General features: G+C 40.3%; 1 protein-coding gene across 1 annotated transcript; it reads left to right on the plus strand.

Moving 5' to 3' along the window:
- Positions 1–7,640: 7,640 nt before the first annotated feature.
- On the plus strand, positions 7,641–12,582 carry rgs18 (regulator of G protein signaling 18). The gene is given in 5 exon segments (NM_001292153.1): positions 7,641–7,848; positions 8,828–8,923; positions 10,095–10,156; positions 10,539–10,705; positions 11,911–12,582. Coding segments are annotated over 5 exon segments (705 nt in total). The 5' UTR covers positions 7,641–7,729; the 3' UTR covers positions 12,172–12,582.
- The last annotated feature ends 224 nt before the right edge of the window (positions 12,583–12,806 follow it).

Below are 12,806 nucleotides of genomic sequence, written 5' to 3' on the forward strand. Positions count from 1 at the left end.
CCCAGCAGATAGCTCTCTCAGCAGAAAAGTATGAGCAGAGCTGGGGAAAGAGTAAGAATGCACCAGATGCGATAAGCTGGGAGCTTTGCTCCAAATTGCTGTTGTGTTGAAGTTACATCCTGTCATGAGTCATCTCCGAGCCCTGGAAATTGTTAATAAATGCGCAGGAGTATGGTATCTGATAAGAGTTTAGCTGTGAGATATGTGCCCTTTTGCTTTGGAAGAATGTTCACTTTAATGAAGCATGAGGTGATAGGTGTTTTAATGCTCAGTAAATCACAGATTAGTCAGTGGAAATCTTATAACAGATAAAGTCTGGCAGCAAATGCCGTCAAACACACAGTAAGACACGCAGGTAAACATTAGAAAATCAGATGGTATCGATCCCTGAAGGAGAATTATTATACTAGTTAAGACAATAATGAACAGTAATCCCCTGTACGTAGGAATTTGTACGATTTAATTTAAAGATATTAAAGATATTTAATCAGGGTAAATTATTGAGAGTGTACAACCATACTGGGAGAGAACTGTCTAAAGTTATAAGTGGGATTCTTCCCACCCAGGTCTTGCAAGCCAAAATCCCTAATGAATTGGCTCATCCTAGCAGCAGGAACCTTGCCAAACAGTGCTTTCAATGGCAAGCGTGTGATTTTAATGCCTTTGGATGTTCTCCTAAAAGGTCTATATAAATGCAATTTGTTGTTGTTGTTTTAGCTGGTTAAGCCCCAGCAGTAGCCCAATACACACTCTGTGGTCCCCAAGCCTTGTCTCTTGCCAGCTTGTACCTAATACTCACCAGAATTAGATAAGCTGGGTGCGTGCCTCCATGGAGAGAATGCACATTCCATTACAGACACGGGGAAATTTCCATGAGTTGCTGGCGTACATAGTCTGGTTTGGAGACTCAAGTCTGGTGATGAATTTCCACATGTGTAGTGCGACCAAAAAAAAAGCTTCTAGGCGCTCCGAAATGGAGTGAATTTAGATTTGGGTGCAATTTTTCCCATTTGTTTCGAAAAGTGATTGAGAATGATACGAGGTGATAATTATGTGACTTTCATTATCGGCCAGAGATTGACAGGGACGGAATTTCCACCATGCGGTAATAATGCTGCATCAAATTAATAATATTACAGATCACAATAAAGCTTTCCACTTACAACAGGAATCTCTAATAACTCTTTACCGGCACAATGTAAAAGGCTCGTTGACAGTTCATCAGTCAGGAGGCAATAACACCCATATACCCAGTATAATAACATTTTTCAGTTCCGTCCGAAGCTCTCTTTAAGATTACTGACATTTTGGGTTATGTCTAAGTACTGTTGCCGTTTACAATTAGCGTAAATTTACCTGAAACACAAAGAAATGAACAGGGTAAAGTACATAGGGTTTCCCCCACGCCATTCACCCAAGAGTTAAAGTTCATCAAGATTTGGTGCCAATATATATATTAAAAAAAAACTCCTGTAGAATAGATTTCTATCAGTGAGTAATGTAAAAGAAAACTCAATGGGGTGTAAGTGAAAGCAAAATAATTTAGATTGAATTCTGAAAACCAATGAATGTTTGGCTATGAATATCACAAATACCTATTTTACTATCTGGTAAGAAATACCACAAGTTAGACCCCAGTAATTTGGCACCTAAATTAGTTCCCTTTGTATGGGTTCCTTCTGAACCTATTCCAGACTCTGTTCACATATTGTCTTTTTCTATCTATTTCACATCCCGTTTCTCTGAAACAGAATAATAAATGACCTATTGGTTGCTTATGTGTCATCTAATGACGAATCCCAACAAAACACAGGCTTAACATTTCTTACACAGAAAATTAAAAGGGAAAGTTAGCGACGGAGAGATAGGTATACATAACCTAGGCTTCCTGTAGTGCTTATCTTTCTATCTGTTCCATGATGGTGGGATGGGGTAGGAGGTTTTAGGTTATCAGTCTTGCATCTTCATGCCATTTTCCCCACCCACGACTCTCTGCTATAGACTCACTTACAATTGCTATTCATTTCATTTATATTTCCCCAGATTTCTTTCACTAACCAGGGCTGTAGCCTACACACAGCCTCCTTTAGCTAGAGGGCTGAGCAATTGAATATGGGCCTTGCCTTGTCAATCCAAACTCCAAATCAGTCTTACATATACACACTACCCACTGAAATGTGCGTAGGTAAGACTGTCCTGTCTGTTTGTCTGACACACATCAGGACTGACTGGGATGAGCGCAAACTTCTTGCAACTAAATGTCGATAAGATGAAAGCCATATTCCTTGGATCCCGTCAACATCTTCTCTCCTGAAGCTCTGACTTCCTTAACCTCCCTGGCCTATCCCTCAGACTCATCGAACCGTTGTGGATCCTAGGCATCAGGTTTGACCCACAACTATTTTTCCTTCCCCACATCCATTTCGCCTGCAAAATATACAGTCAATCCACTTTAGAGTATATTTCTGTGAAGTGCTTTGAGACATCTCGAAGACGTGATAAGGCGCTATATCAAATGCAAAGATTATTATTATTATCATTCAGTCCCTGACCAGGACCGCCTTCCTCCATCTCCGCCACATTTCCTGCCTCCGACCATACCTTACCCCAGATGCTGCCGAAACACTCGTCCACGCGTTCATCCACCTCCTGATTTGACTTTTCAAATGCCCTCTTCACCAGCCTCCCCAGCTCCACCATCCACAAGATCCAGCTGATCCCAACCTCTGCCAGCCGCATACTTACATTAGAATAATTAGAATATACAGCACAGAAACAGGCCATTCGGCCCAACTAGTCTATGCTGGAGTTTATGCTCCACATGAGCCTCCTCCTGCCCTTCCTGAACTAAGCCTTCTAGCATACCTGCACTAAACTCTGCATCCCCATCACACCAGTTCTAGCCAGGCTCCATTTGCTCCCTATCACCGAACAGATTGATTTCAAGATCCTCACACTTGTTTTCAAATTCCTTCATACCCTGGCACCTCCCTACCTTTCCGATCTGCTTACCCACACCTACTACCCACTGACTCTGCTCAACTGACTCCGGCCTCCTGCGTAACCCTCATGCCCTCCATTATTTTACCAAGCTTCTTCATACTTTCCTTTATTAAGCATTGGGTGAAACATTTGCTTAGTATGTTTTGCACCAATGAAAACAATAAAATACAATGTAATGTGAGTCAACATGGATCAGTAGAATACAATACAATTATGTCAGGAGGACATCTCAAAAAGAGTATAGACTTTTCAAAATGAACTGGTTGTAATAATCTTTGCATTCGACATAGTACCTTATCATGTTGTCAAGAAGTCAAAATGCATTTCACAGGATTTTATTGTAATGTATAGTAATTGTGTATTGGTAGGCAAACACGGCAGCCAATTTGTGCAAAGCAATGTTCCACCAACAGCCATGTATCAAAAGTCACATGACACTATTTGAAAAGAGAAGGGAACTTCTCCAGGTGTCCTGACCAACAATCCCCCAGATCAAATAGGTCACTCACTTCATATTTGTGGGAGATTGCTATGCACATGTTGGCTGCTGTATAGTGAACCCTTTAAGGCACCCTCGTGGGAGTATCTGAGCACCTGAAATAGCTTTATCTGAATCTGATCAATCTGCAGCTGCACTCTTGATGTGACAGGCTAGTTATATCAACTGCCAGGATTATAATCATATAATAAACCTTGCATAGTACCTTATCGCTACATTGAGACATCTCAAAGTGCTTCACAGAATATATAACAATCAGGTTCCTACTTATTGCGAGATAAACAGAGGCGTGTGGAGTAAGGAAACTTGACTCACTACGCTACGAGATTATTATTGTTCCCAACAGAAATCAAAGAGATTCCTTTCAGTTATTTTGTCCCATTTAATGGAGTTTGATTCAAAGTTTCACAATGCTTTATTCTTGGCTGTTCCAGGAATTGGACATGGCTCCCGTACATATAACTGTAGGGGAATTCTCACTTTGCCAATGATTCAGTAAGTACCTGTGGTCAAAGGTAAAAACTGTTACTTCTTTTTTGATTACTATAGTTCTGTGTTTTCTGAAACACCACAACATTTTTTTACTTGCAACGTCAAGCAAAGGTAGCTCTTCTGGTGAAATTGTGGTTTGATTGAATAGTGGTAACTAACAGTAAAGCAGCTCAGGGGAAGTTTAAGAGGAAGTTTATCGCTTTGATGGGCCAAGAGGCCAAACATGCAAAAGCCTGATTTTGGCATCTGATACGGCAGAATTAGCACTTCTGTTTCATTAGAGTTGGTAATAAAATAATGAATCAAAATGGTCTCTAGTTTTAGGTTTTATGTCATGGTCTTCCCAGGGTCTAATTTGCAAGTCTTTCAACTGAACCCCTTTTAACACAATATACAACAGTAGTGAAGACAGATTCCTTCTTATTTATCTAGAAATGTAAAAGACATGAACTCACTTCCTGTAGACCATGGTTTCCGTACTGATAACTTAGTTCTCTTTTACTTGAATGTTATTTTACGTCCTTGTATTTTCTCAGAATAAATTTAAATCCAGCTCAGCCAGGGGAGCAAACCAAAATGAACAACAACAACAACTTTCACTGATTTAGCGCCCTCCACTCAGGGTAGCGTCTCAGAGCGCTAAACATTGGCATGGTCTGACTCCGAGCCAGGACGGTGGGGGAGGTGGCTGTAAGCACGGTCGAAGAGGAAGATTTTCAGGCGGGATTTGATAACGGTGAGAGAGTGGGAAAGGTGGAGGGATTGAAGGCGAGTATTTCAGAGTTTCAGGGCATAGTGGATGAAAGCAGGAGCTCTGATGCTGGGGCCTAGGGTGCGAGGGATGAGCAGGAGGCTGGTGCCAGTCGAGTGGAGGCACTGGGTGGTGTATTGGGGAGTGAGGAGGTCAGAGAGTTAGGGAGGTGAAGGGATTTGAACACAAGTGTGAGGATCTTGAAGTTGATCCGTTCGGTGATGGGAGCCAGTGGATCCTGACCTGAACTGGTGAGATGTGGGTACAGAGTTTGGTCAGGGTAAAGTAAAACCCCAATGTCTAAGTGATGTATTGGAGCTGCAGTTAGTGTGTTACACATCCATCCATTCATTGTTCAAACTATAACTATTCGTGAGACATTGATGCGTGTAAATTGACTGCCGTGTTTGATTACAGACATACATTTGTAATTTGTAGACGAACTGCTTAGATAGAAATGGGTCAAGCACACTGATGTAAGAACAAATATCACTAACCAGTCCGTTCTTCTGTTCATACTCCACACGAGTCTTCACCCATTTGTTTCTCTGTCCCATACCCTTCTATTCCTCTCTCCCTCATATCAAGGTCTAGCTTCCTCTTGGATGCATCTACGTTATCTGATTCAACTTCTAATTCAGGCAGCGAGTTCCAAAATCTCACTACCTTTTGCATTAAGTAGGTAAACCAGTTGTTGGCAGACTGAGACAGGACTATTTCTGAGCATTATGAAGACAGAAGCCAATAGATATTTATAGAGACAAACTGGATTAGTATGAGGACACACAGGAAGAGATAAATGTAGAGTGGAAAGAAAGGATGTGCAGTTGTGCAGTGGTACAACAGAAGCTTCAACATCTCCAACAGTTGTGGTTTCGAATCCAGCAGAGTCAGCTAAAAATGGACAAAACAAATTGGTGGGTGTTCAAAACAATAGCTTACTATCTGGACACCCATAGGAACTCAGGACATATTCCTTTGCAGCTTCGTAACGTGATGCAGGATCCACATCCCAAATGTTGTGGAGAACTTTCGTTATCACTTATTATTATTATCATTATGTGGGTGTATTTGAGCACCTGAAATAGCTTTATCTGAATGTGGTCAATCTGCAACTGCACGAAACAACAAATAGCAGCTCTCAGTGCAGGTCTATAATGAACAACAAGTTGACTGAACCACATACAGGCTGTGTTAAACCAACGTCCTATCTATGTATTCAGCTGGTCAACAACAACAACAACAAAAACAAAATTACATTTATAGAGCGCCTTTCACATCAGGAGGACGTCCCAAAGCCTGAACAATCAGGGGTCGGGGCCCGAGATTGGGGGAGGGGTGGTGTAGGTGTGAGGGAAGGCAGAGAGGTGGGAGGGTGACCAAAGGCACGATTGAAGAGTAGGGTCTTGAGACCGACTTTGAAGGAGACAAGGGAGGAAGCAAGGCAAAGGGACTGTGGGATGGAGTTCCAGAGTGTGGAGGCAGAGAGGATGAAAGACCGGCCACTGATGGTAGGGTGGGTCAGACGAGAGGCATGGAGCAGGCCGGAGCCGCTGAACGGAGGGAGCGGGCGGATTGGTAGGGAGTCAGCAGGTCAGAGAGGTAAGAGGGGGAAAGGCCCTAAAGGTGAGGACGAGGATCTTGAACACTAAAGATCCTAGGGATAAGATTTGAAATGCTTTGTGAATAGAGTAAACCTAGACCTAGGCAGAATTCCTTTGAGATGAGATGAGACACTGAGAATCCATTTGCCGGTTCAAGTGGATGTTTACTACTGTTACTATTCAAGAAGAGTAGGGATTTCTCCCAGAATCAACAATCTTCCAAATAAAAAAATGGTCATTCACGTCATGGCTATTTGTGGGATATTGCTGTGGGCAAATTGGCTCCCGCACTCTCCCAGAAATACAAAGCCACTACACTTTGCGGAAAACTTTGTGAAGCTCTTGAAAATGTCTTGACCTGATGAGGCATCATATTAAATGCAAGGATTATTTTATTATTGTTAAAATTGGTTGTTCACTTCGGGGCTGTTTGTGGGAAATTGCGGTGTGCAAATACGGCTACAAATATATACTCAGCTCACCTAATAGCAATTTATCTGTGAAGCACTTTGATACGTTTTAACATTCATATATCAAATGCAATGATTATTGTTAAAACATTACATGAAAAGCGATCTATCCAAACTGCAATTGGGAAAATATCAGACAACGGATATAAGTGGCCCATGTTAATAAACTATACTCAGAAAATAGCAATTTCACAGCTAGCATACGTCAACAAAATGCGAGACACTGTCTTGTTTGAAACACATTGCGATATCAAAATGAACCACAATGAAAGTACCCTTCCCCCCCACAGTCTCCTTCCTGTCTCCTCCAGTTCTGCAAAACGAGCTCATGAAATGCCAAACCCTTTCTTTTCTTCATCACATATAAACACAGGAGGCTAATTGGCAAAAGAAAAAGTTTGGAAAGCCTTCTTCCCAGTAAAGGCAGATGGTACGCAATCCTGATAACGTTCAGGAGATTTGTCAATTGAGGGAAGGTGTAACAATTAATGCACAGTACTCAATTTTTTAAAAAAATAATGTAGACGATGAGTGAAAAGTAGCTCATGTATTTTTAACTTGAGCTCTTGACGTCAGATGTGAAGTGTCCAATATCCTTTGTGTGTGTGTGTGGGGGGGGTCTTTCAGCTTTTGCAAAACTGATAGTTTCCTGCAATTTGCTGCATTTTATCGCAACCTGTGACCAGAAATGAAAATATCTGTGGTTTTCCTCCCTTTAAGTCATTGAAATTAAGGGTGGGCCCAACACCTAACACCCAATAGGCTTTTAAGAAGTAAAACGAGTTTCAACCCAACCTTTTTAAAGCGAATATTACCAATACCTTAAACTGTGCATTTGCTTTTGACAGACCGTGTGATATTTTCAGGATATAGTAGTTTGCTGAACAGTCAGAGAGCGACAGAGAGAGCTATGCAAACAGTACTTTTCCTCTTTCCACAGCTAAACCTGTCAGCTCCTAAAGAAGAACCTTACTGTAGGATAATGCAACCTGACGTGAATCAAGTGGAGAGGAGAGAGATCAAAACCAGGTAAGTGTCCTGGAAAGATGCTTTTTGATGCCCAATAACTAGGAGAAGCTAAGATTTTTAAAAACTCGTTGCTCACTAGAAGCTTGAGTTAAATAGACTGTCTCAAATGCAACAAAAAACACTGTTAAATATAATTGTGTGTTTAAACTGAAAGTCAATCGTGCCTGGTTTTAGAACAGTAGTTAGTTGCTTTTTATCGTTAAATACAATAAAAAGCAATAAATTGACAGTGAGATGATGTTTTAATATTCATTCAGAAAGGATAAAGTGCAATTGCTATATTAAAAGCTGTCGTTTTTTCTATGTTTAAAGAGGATGTTTTTGTTAGTTATCCTCATAACTGAAGCTGGGCTCGAAATCTCTGCTGTTCTAGCCTCTGAATCCAACTTGTCAGTCAGGGCAATTTGTGCAAAAATGGGTTTGACAGTCAAGTGTAAAGTGGACAATTAGACCATCACTTCAGGGCAAATATTAGTCACCATAGATCCAAATCCGTATTCAATCTTAGATAATTGCACATGTCTCTTTCGTATCCTTTTTATAGTGCTGGGATCTTTATTGTTGATTTTTGAAAGCAGCACTTTTTTTTTAACATGATAATCCCTTCTGTATCTTACTCTGGAGGAGGAAACCTTCCTATTGTGTAAAAGACTGGCTAAAAATACATGTAGGTGACAATGTTCTCAAAGACTTTATTTCATGGCTGTTTGTGGGACATTCTGTGAAGCGCTTTGAGACATCTCGAAGATAAGGCACTATATCAAATGCAAGAATTATTATTATTGCTGTGCACAAATTGGCTGCTGCATCCCCACACAAAATACACAGTATTATATCTTGCAAAGGACTTTGAGATGTCCTCCTGTGAAAAGTGATGTATCAAATGTGAAGATTATAATTATTTTTATAGATTGTGAGATGCCACGTTCTGCATGAACAGTATATTTTCTAACACGTTTATGAACTTTGCAATCTGCAGACTGAAGAATAAAAGGAATCGGCTAAGCCTCCTGTTGCAGAAAGCGGAATCCAATGAAATCTTCAGTCCATTCCCCAGCAAATCAGAAAAGCCAAAGTATGTGTCACGGATACATTGCATTTATGAAAAATAATGGGGGATAAGATTGTCATTTGAATTGAAATGCAGTGGATGAGGGAGGGAAAGGGATGGATACACGAGGGAGAAGGGAATAGAGGGGTAAGGGAAAGGGGTTTAGTACGGTCGGAAGTTCACGTGGAATATAAACACTGGCATGGACTTGTTGGGCCGATGGCCTGTTTCCGTGCTGTGAAGCAATATGTAATTCACTAATATTTGGAATGTTTTAAAAAAAATTACTGATCAACAGTGAAAATAGCCAACTTGTTGTTATTATTATTATGAAGTGTGCAAGAAGATGAGGATGTCCTGTGCTTGTAGTTGCTTTAAAAGGGCTGACATTTTGCTCTTGTGCATTGAGAACCAAAATCTTTGTATCATTCATCTTTGTATATAAGACAGATTCAGATTTCTGGTTAAAAAAAATAAAAAAGTTATGAGACTATCTTTTCTTGGAACTTGTCAAATAGTCCACAATTGCTTTTTTTCAGTTTTGTACATTCCAATCCTCTTCTAAGAATCTTGGAATGCATTTGAGTCAGATACTTCTGTTCTGTTATATAATTTAGTACCCAGCCACAGTTGATCAATGCCACTAGCGTGTGTGGTTTTTTTGCTGTTTCAAGAAAACGTTTCTACTGGCACGCTAAGCATACAGCCTGTTTCCGTGTGGTGTCAGTCAGATTTGAATACAAGAGGTTCAATAGTAGAAAATACAATGAAAAGGTCTTTATCGTTTTTTACAGAAAGATAGCTAAAATATCTTAATGTTTACTGGCTCCCTGTTCCACTGTGAGGCATATGTGATGGCAGCTAGAGTGATTAAATAGTCTTGCCCTCAAATTTGTGTGCTGTAAACAAAACAAGTGCAGAAAACAAATGTCCGGGCATCTGATATGTTCTTGTGCAAAATGACTTACTGTGGTTGCAGTGGCCAGAAGCATACTGGTGTGAGTTAGCATTGCGGTTTGTAAAACTCTTATGAATTTTCCATTGAATCAATAAGTCAAACAAAAGTAATGCTCAGCGTAACAATAGAATACATTTCATTTATATGTATATATGAATTACAATACTATTTAAAAATGTCATTGATCTCTTAATGTGATTCGGAGTTATAAAGAAGCTACAATTTTTTTTCCCCCAGTTCATCCTATGACGAGCCTATAAAATGGACCGAATCTCTAGACAAGCTACTAGGATATAAAAGTAAGTGGCCCTTCAAGTGCTTTATTTTAATTAAATATTTCTGGTGAGAAAAGAAATCAGCAAACTGTTTCCCCAGTGACAGACATTTCTACAGCTACCAGTTTGATGATTACAGTTCAGATCTTTCAAATTCTCCATCAATGTGTAGTTCAGCTCTCTGAGACTCTACTCTGTGAGAAATTGTTATATAATTGCAAACTGTTGTTGGTGTAATTCTCAGATTATTGTTGTGTTTACAGTATGTTGTATATAATAATCTTACATAAAAGTACAGTGGCATGCAGTCATAATTGTATTGTGGTGTGTGTAGACATACAGTTTGTATGTTTGTATTGCCATTGTGGTAAACTTATTGAGTTAATCCTCTCTTTTTCTCCTAAAGATGGCTTGAATATCTTCAGAGCTTTCCTGCAGTCAGAGTACAGTGACGAGAACCTCGAGTTCTGGCTGGCCTGTGAGGATTACAAGAAAACTAAGTCGCCTGCAAAACGTGCCTCCAAAGCCAAGAAGATCTACTCTGAATTCATAGAAACAGATGCCGCTAAAGAGGTATGAGCTTGAATACTCTTTGAGCTAGTCCAAAATCTTTCTTGCAATAAATACTAACCAAATTTATTTTATTTTATATATATAATATATGTTGGTATGTGTGTGTGTGAATATTCAAATAGCCATTCCGAAGCTGGCCATTCAATAAACCCCCTGTTATATTAGCATGTCCTGTTGGTCTCAGGTGCATTGCTATGGCCAGTTGCTAGGAACTAGCCCATAGGGAGCTAATGACCATTATATCTTCATGTACCTCAGGTTTCAGAGCAGGATTGGCGTGGCCTCAAGTGGTTCGGTCACTTCGCCTATGGTGTAGAGATCCTCCCCCCACCAAAAAAATCTCGCTCCAACTTTTGTACGGAACAAAATGACCTTGTAATGACTCCCGACAGGCCAACAAGTTAATCCAGGGAGAAGCTGAGTCATACAGACTTGGAGATCTTGCGTTTATCTGTAGTTTGTGCAGTTAGCTGAGCTCAGTTTAATCAATACTTGCGGCAACATTTAGCCTTAGCTAGATGGGTAGTGACAACCTTAGATAGTTGGGTAGGAGAAAATCTGTCAAGGGTTCTGCCTCTGGTTGCCTGACATCTACTGCCTGCTGGGAGTAAGGCCTCAGGATAAGGACTTGTTTGACTTTGTTAGCACTAGTTGCCTGCTGACAATTGGGGAAACTGACGAGGTGCACAAATGCGGAACGGCAACTTGAATGAGGTACCAGAGGATGATTTTACTTGAAGGAGAAAGGAGATGTGGAGGAAAAGAGCAGAAATTGAGGTTTGAGAAAGGCAGTTTTAGGTTAAACCTGGCTTGGAGCGGTGAGACATTCGTTGAAAAACAGAAGTTGCAAACAACAGGAAATTGTAGCATGTTGTGGTGAAGACTGCGTCTGAGTCTGATGAAGGAAGGTTTCATGCAGTTCTTGTAACTTGGCATTATTTCTATTGTTTTAAGCAGAATCATTCTGTACGCCTGATCTATAACTGGTTATAAATGTAAACTTGACCAGGTTTTTAAGTGCTCTGAGATGCTATCCTACATGGTGAGCGCTATATAAGTGCAAGCTGTAGTTGTTTTAGTAAACGGTAGCATTTTGACATGTGGAATGGGGGTAGAGTATTTGAATCCAGGTCAGGAGTGTGCAATCTGTTACGTCTATTGGAATGATTCAAATAAGTAAGTTTTTTTTTCTCTTTTCCAAACAGGTGAATGTTGATTTTCATACCAAAGAGGTGACTAAGAAGAGTATTTCGCAACCCACGCTCTCCTGTTTCGACTCTGCACAGAAAACAGTGTACAACCTGATGGAGAAGGACTCTTATCCCAGATTCCTTAGATCTGAGCTATACCTGAAGTTGTTAAAGCAGGTGCAATTTGGCAGCCTCGCTCCCAGACAGCGATCCCAATCCTTCACATCATCAACAAGTCTCCTCGAGACCCAGACAGACTTCACCATCTGGCTTTAAAAGAATGGAAATATAAGAACGGACCTTATTTATGGCTGTGTCCCTGTGGACTCTTTTAGTGTTGAGCACAGTTTCCCAAATAAAGTATTTTTCACTTGCAGATGAACGTTCAGGAGCTGAGTTATATGCTGGATCGAAAAGACATTTTTAAGCCTACAATCAAATCTGTATGATATATAAACTTTAAATTAACCTAGTTGATGAGGCTTTGCCGTTTTAACCTGTTGTAAATGAAAACCTCTGTATGTATAAGTTATTGTGTTTTGTCATATTTAATATTGATGTACTTGTACCGCTTCATATTTGTGGATCCAGTTTTTTTCATGATACAAGTCTAACTTGCATTGCCCTCAGGAGAGAATCAATACTTTAGTTTCATTTATTTTTCAATAAACAGCAAGAACATTTTTGATAACCTCTGTGTCCTGCGAGTCAATTCTGGAAATGTCCTTTGTGCCATTATTGATATGCCAGTGACTCCAATTAAAGTGCGTGTGTGCAGGTGTATGTTGGGGTGGGGGGTGCTCATTGATCGAAGGCAGAATTGGTACTTGGTAGCAACAACCTCTATGAGCAAGACACTCATTGTGTAGGCTTATGATTGCAGAGTGGCCACTTGGGTGAAGTGCCGGATG

This window comes from Callorhinchus milii, unplaced genomic scaffold (genome assembly GCF_018977255.1).
Source record: "Callorhinchus milii isolate IMCB2004 unplaced genomic scaffold, IMCB_Cmil_1.0 Scaffold5, whole genome shotgun sequence".
In the NCBI taxonomy this organism is placed as follows: domain Eukaryota; kingdom Metazoa; phylum Chordata; class Chondrichthyes; order Chimaeriformes; family Callorhinchidae; genus Callorhinchus; species Callorhinchus milii.